The sequence below is a fragment of the Castor canadensis genome, chromosome 7 (assembly GCF_047511655.1).
Source record: "Castor canadensis chromosome 7, mCasCan1.hap1v2, whole genome shotgun sequence".
Taxonomy (NCBI): Eukaryota; Metazoa; Chordata; class Mammalia; order Rodentia; family Castoridae; genus Castor; species Castor canadensis.
This window is the reverse complement of record NC_133392.1, coordinates 61,639,235-61,654,609: the sequence shown is the minus strand read 5'-3', so window position 1 is coordinate 61,654,609 and position 15,375 is coordinate 61,639,235. Positions and strand designations below refer to the sequence as shown.

General features: G+C 51.4%; 1 protein-coding gene across 1 annotated transcript in view; it reads right to left on the bottom strand.

The window, feature by feature from the left end:
* The window catches only part of Slc29a3 (solute carrier family 29 member 3), a 36,673-nt gene extending 21,734 nt beyond the window's left edge, over positions 1-14,939 (bottom strand). The window contains exons 1-2 of the mRNA XM_074079078.1: positions 14,895-14,939; positions 11,023-11,321 (exon numbers count right to left, since the gene is read on the bottom strand). Coding sequence (XP_073935179.1) covers positions 11,023-11,321; position 14,895 — 300 coding nt within the window. The 5' untranslated portion in view covers positions 14,896-14,939. The remainder of the gene's footprint in view (positions 1-11,022; positions 11,322-14,894) is intronic.
* Positions 14,940-15,375: the final 436 nt, after the last annotated feature.

The following is a 15,375-nucleotide window of genomic DNA, read 5'->3' as shown; positions in this document are numbered from 1 at the left end:
GGAACTATTTGCCCAGGCTGGCTTCAAACCACGATCCTCCTGATTTCTGCCTCCTGAGAAGCTAAGATTACAGATGTAAGCCACTAGCACCGGGCTTCATTTGAGTTTTTGAGACAGGGTCTTCTCTGTAGCTCAAGTTGGCCTTGAACTCGAAATCCTGCCTTAGCCTTCCTAGTGCTGGGATTATAGGCTGAAGCACCACACCTGGTCCTCCATCCTTTTTCACACCTCCTTTGAAATCCCTGACAAAAGATCATCAGCTCCTGAGGTCTTCCAGAAGAATTTCTCCAACTTCCCTGCCTATGTAAGTAAGGCATCCAGAACACACCTCCTCTCCTCCCAGCAAGAAGCAAGGGCTTTTTCCCACCTACCCTGAATGTTTGGTGATCACACGGTTAATTCTTGCCTTCCCTGAATGTACTTTCTCTTTCTCTTCTCTGTTAGCCAAGAGGCACTCAATCTTAAGTCTAAAGAAATGCACTGTGACTTCACTGCCTCCAGCCACCAGCCCTTCCTTTCCTCCCCTCCATACTCCCTGAAAGCAGAGTCCCCACCTGTCCCTAGTGAGCCAAACAGTGCCTCTGTCTCCCCAGAATCTCAGGAGGGGACCTGAATGGAAAGAGGGCCTTGCAGATATGGTTAAGATGAGGTCACAGTGAAGCAGCATGAACCCTATTGGGTGCTTGGTGTATGTAGAAGAATAGTCACAGACACTGGGAGGGGATCACAGAGAGGCAGAGATTGGAAGGATGTGACCACAGACCAGGAATGCCAAGTCGTGGAAGCCCCCAGAGACTGCAAGAAGCAACAATGACTCTCCTGGAACCAGTTCGCAACACTTTGTTACACCACCCTTGAGCACCCTTCCCTTTTAGTCCCACTTCCCCCTTCTCCCTGTCCCTGCCCAATCTGATTTGCCTCCCAGGCCCAGCCTCTCCACACTTCCTTGCCTCCAGGGGCCCTGCTCAGGGCACCATCCCCCTCTTTTAGCCACTTTTCAGAACCCTTCAGGGGCTCTGAGAGGGCCAGGGGGCCAAGCAGAGAGATGAGGGTGATCTCGGGCAGCTTCTGCATGGCCAAAGGGTGCAGTCAGTGTTGGGCACAAGAGAACCACAAGGCAGGAGACGGAGGGATAAGTGAATCCACAGAAGCTGGGCAGTAGTAGCTGCTTGTTTATCCTCTCAGTAAACATGAAAGATTGTGGCCCGGCTGGAGCTTGATCACTAATTCAGCCTATGACAGCCTTACAGGTGCCGGGTGCTGGGGATGCCCAGTGTCCCAGTGAGGGATGCAAAAAAAAAAAAACGAATGGACAGCACATGGAAGGAAAGTACAAGCAAGGGCACAGAGGTGACCTCTCGAGGGAGGCAGAGACCCACAGGATAAGCTGGATGTGGGTGAAGGAAAAGCATTCTGGACAGAAGGAACAGGCCAACACCAGAACCAGGAATGAGCTCATGTGTTCACGCACCCACCGGGTGAGCCTGCAGTACGGATGGGTGAGAAGTGGGGCTCAGCGGGAGGACCAGGCTGGGATGGAGTTGGGGTCCTATCTAAATGTCGTAGGGAAGTTCCTGAAGATTCCAACAATTGTGAAACTCAGTTCCAGTGCTCATTCAACAAGCCTCCCCCTGCTCTTTACCTACTGACTCTGGATGTATCCCTTTAAGGGAAGATTCATGTGCTGCATGAGGAACTAAAGCTCAGAGAGGTCAGACAACTTGTCCAAAGTCACACAACTCAAACCTACCCTCTGTCTCCAGAGTGTTCATCTGCTGCCATGGCAGGTACATTTGTTTAATAAAATAGAGTTTGAACACAGGGCTTTGGGCTTGCCAGCCAGGAGCTCTACCACTTGAGCCATGTACTGACTGCTTTTTGTTTTTAGTTTATTTTTCAGATAGAGTCTCTTAGGGCTTTTTTCTTCTTCTTCTTTTTTTTTTTGAGAAAGTCTCATAAACTATTAGCCTGGGCTGGCTTTGAAATGGGGCGATCCTCTTGATCTCTGCCTCCTGAGTAGCTAGGATTACAGGCATGAGCCACCATAACCAGCTTCTGTTTATGTTTTAAAGAGTTCATTTCTTGCAAGTCCTGTAGAGAATGGATAACAGGGGACTCGATGGGAGCCAGTGGCCAAAGAGTCTGAGGCTAGGCTGATGGCTTGGAGGGTGAGTTAGAGGGCTTTGACATATGTTGCAGGTACAATGAACAGGACTTGTCGATGGACTGAATGTGGGGTAAAAGAAAGGATAGAGGGAAATAAAGGCTGACTACTAAGGTTCAGGCTCAACCCATTCAAGGACAGTTGTCCAGAGGAGAGTGGGAAGGCGTCAGCGCTGGTGTCATATGAGTGTGCCAGGCAGTACAACAATCCTGGGATGAGTCCAAGTCCGAGATCAAGCAGCAAAGCACAGAAGCCTGCAATGGTGGTCTTCCTCCCACCCCATTCCTTCCAGCCCAGAACTGACAGATAACAGACCCACTGCAAACACTTAGAGATGAATTTATACTTCTACAAACATTTGCTGAACTCGCTGATGTTCTAAGATGCCTGGGACTTGGCCTTAGCTCCTGCCTGCACAGAACTTCCCATCTTGTGGAAACAAAAATCAGGAAGCGCATTAACAGGTAGAGAACGTATTGGCAGTGATGAGCATTACCAAGAAAAGTGAAGCAAGGAAGACCTCTAAGATCGACCAAGGGTCACCAGCTTGGGAAAGAACCATAAGGGAATGTCCACTCCAGCAGTGGGCAAAAGACTGCCCCCAGGCCAGATCTAGCCACCACCTTCTTGAAAATATTGGGCCTTCCCTGCACTTGCCCCACTAGTCATGTGTGTGGCAACTTTCACTGATGGTGGCAGAGGTGAGTTGGAGCAGCAGAGACCAGGCAGCCTTAAAGCCTGTTTACTCATTATAATGAGTTTGGCAACTCAGTCTAGTCTAATTTTATTTTTTTGTTGTTGTTTCTTTGAAACAGAGTCTCACTATGTAGCCCAAGCTGGCCTCAAACTTGAGATCCTCCTGCCTCACCCTCTTGAGTGCTTGGATTATAGGTAGGAACCACCACATCTAGCCTTAATCTCATTTTTAAAGCAGGACTCAGAGCCCTGAGTCACCCAGTCAGTGTGAAACACAGTCAGCAACAGCACCAGCTCCTGAATCCCAGGGTCCTTCTATCACGCAGGGCAAGGAGAAAAAAGCACATCATTTCTGTCTGCCCTGCACCCCTCTCCTGTCAAATCTTTGCTAGGCCCCCAACAAAGGCAAGCAGGTGTCTTTGACTTTCATCTTCCTAGACCTCCTATTTGGCCTCTGGTTCAAACCTTAGTGGGCAGAGGAAAGGGGTAGAGAAGCCAGGATCCCAGGAGATCCATACACATGTGACTCCAAGCTCCTGGAGATGAGCACCATGATAGGTCCCTAGGACAGCCTGTCCTTCCTCCTCTGCAACCATGTGACCAAGAAAGAAGGGAGAAGGCCTTCCTAGAAAACTTCCTCACTACCCACCCAGTCCTCATCTGATCAGGGCAGCTTCGGCAGCCCCCAAGGACCCCTGTGCACAGCATCACAAGCTGCTGGTGATCAGGAAGTGGTTTGGAAGTGCTCTGGCCGCCGTCAATGGGAGGAGAGCCAGGAGAGTCCCCAAAGGAGGGAGGCCTCTGGTAGCTCCAGCAGGAACTTCCTCTCGATACAGACAGGCTGTTTCTCTCTGCTAGTGCATGGAGGCCAGAACCACAGGCTGCTATAGGCCTTGGGTACGCCCATGTGCACACTGCACAAATGCACGTGGAACCAGCGGAGTCCAGTGGAGCCCTCAGACACCTGCTGTCACTTCAGACCCTTCCCAGATGGTGACTGCCCAGAAGCGAGGCCTTGGCTTCTTGTGCAAAGACTTAATCGGGGTTCTGCCCTCTGGGCGCTCTTGATGCTCAATCATGCTAACACACTGGAGCGCTCCAGGCCCAGACCATCTTCTCATTTGTCAAGGAAATCACCTCTGAGTTCTAAGGACAAGAGTATGAAAAAATAAAATCAACGGCAGAGAGCGAACGATCAATAGCACAGGAGGGCTGGGGACATGGTGAGGGTGGGGATGGGAGGGCAAGGAAGAGAGAGATTTAGAGCAGTAGAGGCAACCAAAGGCATGACTGACAGCATTTCAAGCTGGGCCTTTTCTCTCCCTCTGGAAGACATGGTAAGAGCCAAAAAACAGAAGGAAAAACTATCACAGGTGTGTCCATTAGGAATAGCATGCTGGCTAGGTCTTCAGACACAATCAGAGGGTGACAAGGAAATAACAAAAGTGACTCATTTTAGGTTTTAATTTTTAAAAATGGCTTAGAGCAGCCATCCATACCAGCCAAGCGACAGGGAGTGGTGGGGAGGAAGGCAGCTGCCCTCTGAGCCTGGCAGCCACCCACTTACACTCAGTCCCCTCCCATCCTGCCTGGCCTCAGGTCATCTCCTTTTCTAGGGTGACAAGGCTCAGGCAAAACACGCCTAATGTGCTTTAATGGGTGAGGGGGAGCCTAGCACCATTCTTTGTAATTCTGCCCTTAAAATGTGGGCCACCAAATCAACTGCCTCTATCCCTTCCGTTTGGAGACAAATCTGATGAGACAGGCCTGCAGCAGTGCCACCATCCTCCTGTATCAGATGCATGCCTCTTATAAGGCAGCTTGTAGCAAGAGGAAAGGAAGCTGGGCATGGCTCCCTGCCAGCTGGCCACATGAGGACCACCTCAGAGACCTGCTGGGCAGGCAAGGAATTCATGTGTTCACTGGTGCCCAGGAAACTGACCCTGATTCTCAGGCCCTGGGCTGTGGCCCCTGCTCTTATTTGAGGAGCCACATGACAGCACCTGCAGGGTACTCACTGTCTCTCCCTGTCCCCTCTATGGAATGAGGGTGTGGCCCATTCTCAGACGGCTGGGAGATGCAAACAGGCGGGACAGGCTTTTCAAATTACAGGCTGCAGCCCAGACAGGACAGGAGACCTGTCTGATGGGTGGTGGCCAGAGCTGTATTTTATTTCACTGTCTCTTGCTGTCTTCTTTCCTTTTGCTAAAGGTGAGCTGTCTGTCTCTGTCCTGACTCTGGCAGGAGCTACCCAAGGTTTTGGCTTGCTCATAGACCCCACTTGCTGTGGCATCCCCTTGTCCTCATTGTCACCATTTTCCCTTGGCTGGATCACCCACAGCAGCACACTGTTTCTCCCATGTTAATGATAAGCAAAGAGAAAACACCAAGCTGTCCTGACCATCATTTCCTGCAGCCCTCACCTCATGGCCTGCTCCTATTTAAAGCTAACAGTGCTCAGGGGGCTGCCTCCACTGCCTCTCTATCCTTCTCGCAACCCCTGCTCCAGTTTCTGCCCCTGCTCTCCACAGTGCTGCTCCCCAAGGTCTCCAAGGACCTGCACAAGGTCAGACCCAAAGGCAAAATCCCCATCCTTGTCCTTTGTGGCTTATACCAGCCTTGCCTCTGCTCTTCCCTGAAAACTACTCGGAAAGGGGATTTGGTTTTTAAACTCAGACACTGCTTCCTGTCTTCATTACGGACACGGAGTTTTCACCAGGTGCAATATGCACTGTGGTCAAAAGAAGTTTGGGAACATTTGAAAATTCAGGCATAGAGACAGGGGTTAACAGCAGGGATGACACAGGCTCAAAGGGCTGGGAACCACAGAACCTGCCCCAAGCCACACATCAAGGTCATTGCTAGGTCTGGAGTTTTTGGCCAACTCTGGGCTCCTTAGATACCCTGTAGTCCCAGAATACAGCCAGACCCAGCTTCCTCCCAGGTATGGAGCATTTATAAAACAAATCACTCAATGTCTGAGCCCTCCTTGGGCAGGTGATCTCCACTCTGAGGTACACAGAGAGGTTCCTGGGCTCAGCAGCATGGCAGGTCACAGGCCAGTGCAGCCTCTCTTCCCTGTCATGGTTTCATGTGTTTTTGTTTTATGTCACACCAAGTTATACCCCAGGACACCCACCTTTAGGCCCAGTCAGTCCTACTGCTCCTTTTCCCCAGCCTGGGAAACAGAAAGGAAGAGGAAGGGGGCTGCAACCCCCCTTAAGTCCCTAGCTATGTCCATTTGGCTCCCAGTCCCATGGAAGGAGGCTCCCAAGAGGATGGGGGAAGGGGCCTCAGGGCCATTGCTGGCTAACACAGGGCTGCAAACAAAACTTGGGGCAGCACAGCCATGCTAAGGAATTAACCAAGCCCAAAGCCAAGCATCAAACCCTTCAGCCACCAAAGCTTGCAAAGGTCCTATGAGGAACCTCAGGCTCTCTGCTGAACACAGGTCCATGCCTTGGACTTCTGATAGGGCTGTTGTTAAGTCTCTGAGGAGGAAACTCACACTCCACTGCCAGGTTTGATAATCTAACTTGTGCTGAAGGAAGTTCTTCACAGAGGCTCATGGTACAGCGGTCAGCAGCTTTTCACTCCTCATGGGGTAGCCTTAGACTTGCAAGCTCAACCCACCTATGGCACGAATGAGTCATAACTGTGTGGATGGAGAAGGAGGGCTCCTTATAAAAGCTCCCAGGGGATTCCAAAGTGTAGCCAGGGCCCAGGACACCAAGGCACAGCACGCTGGTCCCAGCATGGGCTCTGCTGATCTCCAGCTTGGTCCAATTTCAGTTCTAGGGGCAGGAGGTGTGGCTTAAGCAGAAGAGTGCATGTCTAGCAAGCACAAAACCCTGAGTTAAAACCCCAGAACCACAAAAACAAAACAAAACAAAAAAAAGATCCCTTAGTTCTGCCACTTGCTAGCAAATGACCTTGGGTGCCTCAGTTTCCCCATCTGGAAACTGGGAGAACACTAATGCACCAGTGAATGACTGCATATGAAGGTTAGGCAGGCTAGGATTAGGGAAAGTTCAACCTAGCAAGTTCAAGGCCAGCCTGGGCTCCACAGTGAGACTGTCTCAAACAAAACAAAAGAAATAACACTGTGTTTGGTGGAATTAGCATGTGAACCCCCCCCACCTCCATCTCCAGCACTCTCTCAGTATGACCAATTTTGCAATCATCTACCCACCTAAATTCTCCATGAAATGTTCTACAGCCCTTCTTAGGGGATCTTGGGATAGTTACTTAATCTGTCAGTCTCTGGCTTTTTGTCTCAAAAAAAAAAAAAAAAGAACATTAAGACTGTTAGTGGGAGAGGGCGAATTCAAGTATGATATATTTGATATATTGTAAGAACTTTTGTAAATGCCACACTGTACCCCCATCCAGCACAAAAAAAAAAAAACCAAAAAACCTGTTAGCATGGGCAGATAGTAGGAAAGAGGAAATGCTCTGGGCTCCAAGATTCCATTCTAAAACCCCCAGATGGCCTACACCCTACACAAACGATTAGGATAATGACAAAGTATCTTTAAGGTGCCTACTCCCCATAACCAGGTTGGACATGGGCCTTGAGGATGAGGAAATGACTGATGTAACCTTCACTGGCAGCACTAAATTGGGGAGGACAAGAGAGGATCAAAGAGCAGACAAAAGCCTTCCCAACCCAGGCAGCCATTGAGCAACCATCAAACCATTTGGGGTGGGGCGATAGGGAATGGGTCTCAGATTCACGCAGCCTAGTAACCTAACACCACCCTATTGGATAAAATTTCCCAGCTCACCACTCCGGATGCACTTTTTAATAAATCACTCTTTGCTATCTTCCTACTCTTTGTGGGTTTTTTGCTGCACCTGGGGCAGCATCCTAATCTTAGACGTTGCACCCAACAACCGAGGTACACCTGGAACACCCCAACCACAGTAACAGACCTTGCAGGGTTAGCAAGAGGAAGTCAGTGAGTCCAGAAAATGGTGGTCCCTGCAGCTCGCCCTGCACCACCTTTCATATCAATCCATTCTCGATTATGCTTTGATGGTTTTGGCCCTGGGCCGATAGGCCTGTGGTGGGTTTATCTGAGGTTTTTATTCCAGAAAACAGATGAGAGGGCAAGGCAAATAGGATGCTTTCTTAACCATCCCCAAATATGTTCTGAGCAGAAGGAAGTGAGCCTGGGATGGGAGGTGGCCCTGGAAGTGACATAACTGGGGGGGAGTTGTCTAGGCAAACATTCCTACTAGGCCAAACTCCCCAACAGACAGGCATCCATCCCAGCAAAATACTAAAAGGAAGGCAGGCACAGGAACAAATGTGCAGCTTCTCAGCTCTCTTAGGGCAGCTGGCAGCTGGAGACAGACCCATTTGACTCCTCTCTTCTTTTCTCCAGAGTGGCCCTCGGGACACAGGGCAGGCCAACCGCCTCTTGCAGGGAAGTGAGGAAGACTGGGGGGAGAGGGACAATGATGACACTGGGGAGGTGGGTGTCAGGAATGAGGAATGAAGCAAAGAAAAATGGCCCGCGAAATGCAGAAACACCCCAGCATGCTTGCTTCCCAAGCCCGGCCCATGAATCGAGGGGCGACAGGTCTCTCGTCTCCGATGCCAAGAGCCAGGAGCTGTGGGCAGCAGCAGGTACTACATCCGCACCTGCCAGTGCTTGGAAAGAGACCATAAAGCATTGTAGCAGGGCCTGGAATGCTAAGTGCCTGCAGCTGGGAAGGAGCGTCCTGAGAGTACTGTCTAGCAAATAGGGCTGCTCCACCAGCCGGCACTTGCCTATCCTGCTGGGGGCCTGTGCCCAAGGGCAGGAGTGAGACAGAGCAGGGACAGGTGCACATTACCACCTAGCCCTGCACTGGGGGTGGGAAGGATGAAGAGAGCCAGGGGCCTTTGAAGGAAGCCCAGTGGCCTGTGTGATTTACTGAGGCTGGTAGAAAGCTGGGATGATATAAGTGGATCATAAAGCAGGCTGGCTAGCTCAGGCCACAAGCCACTCAGAAGTGGGGCCCACCCCCCAAAAGATGACCTCATCCCGAGGTTTATACAGCACTCGGTACCAGGCCTGTCCTGAGGACTTGTAACTTCATCCATTCATACCAAGAAGGCAGTGGTGGAACGAGGACAATGAAGCAGCAGAGTGAACAGGCAGGATCTGGATCCAGAAGCCATGCCCTGGCCAGAGCTCCCAAAGTCCACTGAGTTTGCCAGTCACTGGGGGGGCTTGGGAACATGTGAACCTTGAGTCAGGGGTCAGGAAACTACATTACCAACAAGTTTCTGGGCTGCCACTGGCCCCAGGATCACACCTGGAACAGCAGGGCTCTAACTATTGGCCTCTGTCCCCAGGGACTTGGGCTGTACAGATGAGGTCAGTCTGGCTGCTCTGGCCCCTGGCAGCATCTATGAATCCCTTAGGTACACAGAAGAGCTCCCCCACCCCCAAGCATCAGAACCATGGGTGGGGAAAGTGGGGGCAGAGTGGGGTGGGGTGAGAATGTGAAGTCATAGAAAACACCAGCGTCCACTCCTCAGGCTAATTCAGTCTGTCCTGGGCTGGGCAGGGACTGGGAAATGGTAGTTTTGGAAGATGACTCAGGTGTGTAGCTCAGCAGAGCCCTGGAGAGGTGGATGGACACAACTCATTGAGTGTGGGAGATTTCTGCCCACAGTAATGTCTCCAAATAAGTCTTCAACTTCATCTGCCCCTGGGGACCAGACTACTGTCCCCAAGGCTTCCACTCTCCCCGTGTATAGTCTGAATAGTGTCTCAGTGTTCCCCAAGGCTTCCTGTGTTGAAATATAATCCCCACAGTGAGGGTCTAAGAGAGGAAGCTTAATCCAGCTACGGCATTTAGAGGTGAGGCCTCTGAGGGTTATTAGGTTAGATGTGGTCATAAGAGTGGAGCCCTAGGACTGAATCCTGGTGGGTTTGTAAGAAGAGGAAGAGAAACCAGGCTCACATATACACATGCTTCCTGTCTCCCACCATGTGATGCCCCATGCTCCCTTCAGACACTACTAGCAAGAAGGCCGTCACCAGATTCAGCATCTTGATTTTGGACCTCCAGAACCAAGAGCCAAGATAAACCTTCCTTCTTTACAACTCACCTGGTCTATGGTGTTGTGTCACTGGTCACAGAAAATGGACTAATACACCCTAGCTACATTTTAGCTAGAATGTGCTTCTGTGGGATAAAACTAAATACTTTCAGAAGCTAAGCGTGGTAGCTCATGCCTATGATCCCAGCTACCTGGGAGGTGGAGGCAGGAAGATCAATAGTTTGAGGCTACCCTGGGCTAAGACATGGCTTGAGCGGTAGATTATTTGCCTAAAAGCTTGAAGCCCTGGGTTCAATTCTCAATATTTCAAACAAAACAAAACATTTCAGGACCAGGAACGTATCTCAGTGACAGAACATGCTTAGCATGTGTTAGACCTTTTGGGTTCAAGCCTCAGCACCAAAATAAAAAAGACTACATGTCCCAGCCTTCCTTGCAGCTGGTAATTCACAGGTCTGCACTTGAAGCAATGCAATGTAAATAGAAGCAGTATGTTATTCCAGGAAGTGTTCTTACAAGGCATATGCATTCCTTTCTTCTCTTAGTTTTCCCTACTGATGTAAAGGCTGGAACTCTCAACAGCCATCTTGAACATGAGAGCATGTGAGTTGCACGACGAAGCAAGTGGGTTCCTGACACCACAGAACATCATACAAGCCATAGGCTGATCGCCTGTCCAAAGTTGAATGTGAGAGAAAAATGACCTTCCACCTTGTTTTAACCACTACTCTTCTGGAATTTTCTATAACTTACAGCTGAAAGCAATGTTATTAGATCCGCTTCCGCTCCTGAAGCATAGACTCTGTCTTCTTGCATTACCATCCTACTCTACGTGGAGTCACCATTCATCTTCCTCCCACCCAAACATCACACACTCCGAAGGTGGGAATTGTGTCTCTCTACCCCTGTATGCTCCTGCCATGGCACAACACAAAGCGGGTCCTGGGCCAGAGCGGAATTCTTTCTACTATGCACCCTGCCCCGTGTCTTCCATCTGCACATCTATATTCTCAGAATGCTCAGAACCTCCCTGGAAGGTGCTTACACCACAGCCCCCGGGGCTGCTTGCCTCTGCTCCACCAGAGAAACAAACCCTTACCAGGATGTCTGAGTCCTCGGGGTCCTTCCCAGAGGCCAGGTTGGAGCAGTTGCGGAGTTTGAATGCCCAGTACTCCTTGGCGGAGATGAAGAAGCTCCATGGCAGTAGGCCACCAATGCCCAGGCTGAAGAAGATGAGGTAGGCACCATTGAAGCGGTCCTCGGGCCTCGGCAGGAGTGGAGCGGGGCGGTCCAGCAACTTCTCCTGCACAGGGTCCTGGTCAGCCCTGAGCTGGTCACTTATCAGTCTGTAAGTGGAGTTGGAACTGTGACCCATGTTGTCCTCTGAGACAATGGCCACTGTGGGAGCAGGAAGGGATGCAGACACTGAGGCTGGGAACAACTGAGGACTCCTCTATCCTACAAAACAACTATATCCAGGCTGGGTCTACACTCTCACCAGCATCTGGCTGGAGCACTTTGGGTTTAAGATCAGGAAGAAACACAAAAATCAGACTTAGAGGACAGGCTGCCAGAACTTTGAGTGACCTGTCACCTAACTGTGCAAGAGCAAGACAGGTAGCACAAGTAGGAGATACGCAGGTGTGTGTGTGTGTGTGTGTGTGTGTGTGTGTGTGTGTGTGTGTGTGAATATGTTAAACACTGAGGAATGGCGGGGCCTGTGGTAAGTAATCCAGGAAGGGGATCCTGGGCTGTCGACATTCACATTTCAGTCGGGCGCTGGTGGCTCATGCCTGTAATCCTAGCTACTTAGGAGAAAGAGATCAGGAGGATTGCAGTTCAAAACCAGCCCTGGGCAAACAGTCTGTAAGACCCTATCTCAAAAATACCCAATACAGAAAAGGGGTGGTGGAGTGGCTCAAGGTGTAGGCCCTGAGTTCAAGCCCCAGAGCCACACAAAAAATTCACATTTCTATAGAGCCATCAAAAAAGGACTTAGGACCATGGATAGGCAAAGAATGATGTCTAAATTCTCTTCAACTTGATGTACGAAAAGTACAGAATGCATTGTTTGTGTGAAAAGGTGTGGTGGAGAAAATACACACATATAGGCACTTGCACATGCATAGACTTAGGAAGGGGACACAAGAAATGTCTAACAGTACTTGTTTCTGGGGAAGGACACTGCTCAGGGAAGGGAGGACTCCCCAGCTTATCCACTGTATGTGCCTTTTCAATTTTGAACTATATGAATGTATTAGCTGTTCAAAAATAAAATTAAGCCAAACTCTGGTGGCATACACCTATGATCCTATCTACTTGTGAGGCTAAGATCAGGAGTACAGTGGTTTGAGACCAGCTTGTGCAAACAGTTCTTGAGAGCTCCCCTCATCTCCAAAATAACCACAGCAAAATGGACTGGAGGTGTGGTTCAAGCAGTAGAGTACCTCCTTTACAAGCATGAAGCCCTGAGTCCAAACTCCAATCCCACCAAAATAATAATAATAATGATAATAAAATTAAAATTATAAAGTTAGAGCATTCAAATTAAATAACAATGTTTATAAAAACCCATGGTGTCTAGAGCTGCCTCAGGAAGCCAGTGAGGCCTCTGACAGTGCACTCCTTGTTTCATTTGTGAGGAAACAAGCCAGAAGTTCGCAGGCGGGGTGAATGGCTAAGCTGAGGTCCATCACATCCAACCAGGGGACAGCCACTCCAATCTGTGGCAGCACCTCAGATGGTGGAAGATTCTGGGCTACTGGGAATCACTGCCTGCGAGTTACCTGCTTGTGAGTCTCAATGGTTATATAACTGTGCCAGTCTGGCAGTAGGGGAAAAGTGACTGGTGAACAACTGTCAGAATTCTCCTTGGTATCTTGGGCTTCCTGTTGCAGGCTGCAAGCTGACATCCCACTTCTGCACTCTAGATGGCACCTACATATGGTAGTATCTTCTCAGGTAGAGCTGTCTCCACCATGCTGAAGGTGGGGCAGTGTGGAGTGTCCTGGCTCATACTGAAGGCAGAGCCTGACGTAGAGCCTCAAGCCAGGAAGGGAGAAGCCTTGAACTGGCAGGATAAGAAGGTCCCTGCTATGGGTGCTGGACCTACCCACCATCTCAGGAGACCCTCATAGCATCCCTTGGAATTAAGCAGAGCAGTAATTATTGCCCTCTCCTGCAGATGCAAAGTGCCTTGAAGGCACCTGCACTGTCCCATATTCAAACAGAAAAAATCCTAGTAGCTAAAATTCAGTTCAGTACTCACATATGCCAAGGTCACGCTTAGCACATGAGTGTGACAGCAGCATAACATGTTAGGTTCTACTCTAAGATCCACTTCACAGGTGAGGGGTCTGAGGCCAGAAAGGTGAGTTACTTGCCCAAGGTCACACAGCAACCAGATGGCAACAGCAAAATTATACAGCTAAGCAGTCTGGGGCCCACACCTGACTCCTGGGCCTTCCTGGGAGGACAGCCAGGAATGTGACTGTCTGTTGGTGCCAAGTATAGACAGCCCTTTTTGAAGGCTTCACAGCCAGGGAGCCATGAGCAGAGGCAAAGGTGATACCCTTTGCAATGTTTGCTGAATGAATGGGCTTTGTACAAGTTGAACACTGTCCCATGTCCCTTACTGCACAGTGCCTTGGAGCAAGTAGACAAGGAGGCCACAGAGCATCCTACCAGCAAGTCTATTCTTTTTTTTGGCAGCACCAGGGTTTGAACTCAGGGTCTCGTGCTTGCTAGGCAGGAGCTCTTACCACTTAAGCCACTCCACCAGCCCTTTTTTGTGATGGGATTTTTTTTGAGATAGGGTCTCAAGAACAGTTTGCTTGGGGCTGGAACCTGCCATCTTCCTGATCTCTTCCTCCTCAGTAGATAGGATTACAGGCATGAGCCACTGGTGTGGGCTCAGCAAGTCTATTTTAAATCCCTTGCTGACAGGAGCACTCCCCAGCCTTAACAATCTCAGCAGAGGGAGCACAGACCTACACACACACACACACACACAGTTACACAATTTGTTAAAAACAGAAAAAGCAATTATGAGCCATAGAGATCACGAGGACCACAAAGAGCTGGCAAGTGACTCTTCCCAGATGTTCTGACTTCATGGGCAGGGACAGGGGCCGACAGCCAACCATTCAGGCCCACAGGGCCAGGGCCCTTCTCTGCTCTGGGGCCTATTTATGAGGACCATTCAACCTTGACCAAGCTCCTGAAGGCGTAGGAATCTCCTCTACCCGGGTCACAGTCCAGGGAACTGATGTGAGCCGAGTCTTATTACTCTTTATCAAACCTAACTGCTGGTTTAGGATTTAAAGAGAGACAAAGGAGAGGAAGCAGCCAAGCTTCCCTAGAACAGGGGGGTGGGAGGAGGGGCCTGCCTCTCCACCCGGGCCTGGGGCCTGGGGCCTGGGGCCTGTGGCCAGGGGCAGGAGCAACCCTACAAAGCCAGAAACCGCAGACGCCTGGGCTGGAAGCCTGGGTGCCCTCTGGGAGGTTACTGACTGGCCGCATCAGTCTCCCTCTGTGCCTCGATGTCCTCATGGGGACACCGATTAGGGGGCTGTGGAGCTAAGCCCCGGTCAGCACAGTTAGGAAGCACCATCCGGAGGTCACGGCAGAATGGCTCGGCGGCTGTGGACTGGCCAGCCACAGGCCCCCAATTTGGACTCGCAGAGCCAGCCGCCTTCTGGATGCTTTCGGCTTGACTGTCCACAGTCACCTGGCGGTGAGGACCGGTCTTGGGGGAGAAAAGAGCGAGAATCTGGGGACAGAAGATGGAGATCGGAGAGAGGAGCCGGTGGCGAGCCTCAAAGGGGAGGCGGGACAGCGAGAGGTGCTGCCCCGGGGGGACCGGGACTGGCCGCGTCCTGCGGGGCTGAGCACGTGCCCAGGGCGGCCGGGGACCGGGACAGCTCATCCGTCCCCGGGCCTAGCCGCCGCCCGACCTCGGCCCGCACTTACTGTCGCCGCCGCGCCTCCGCCGCTGCCTCCGGGACGCACGGCCACTGCGTCTGGGGCAGGCGGGTCGCAGGCGGGGCTCCTCCCTCTGGCCCGCCCCTCCCCTCCCCTCCCCTCCCACGCTTCCGGGTTTGCGGGCCCTTCTGCTTTCGTCCCCTCCCCGCGCTCGCGGGCTCTCCTCCTGGCGCTGGCCGGCACCCGCGCGCGCCCATCTCACAGGTGCCGAGAGCGAGGCTCCGAGCGCCGCCCACGCAGGCAGCCGGGTGCGCGCTGCAGTCCTGGTTCTCCACCTGGGAGCAGGACTCAGGGTCTCCACCTCCTCTGGAGCTCCCGCTGCCTTCGCCCTAGGACCTGGGAGAGCGCACCACGCTCCCATCCCTTCCTGATCCCCCCATCTCTAGAGCAGGACTCATCCCAGGCTGAACTTGGCCTCCCAGGCTAGGTGGAGCTTGAAGCATGCTGGTGGCAGTCAGGGAGTCCAGTC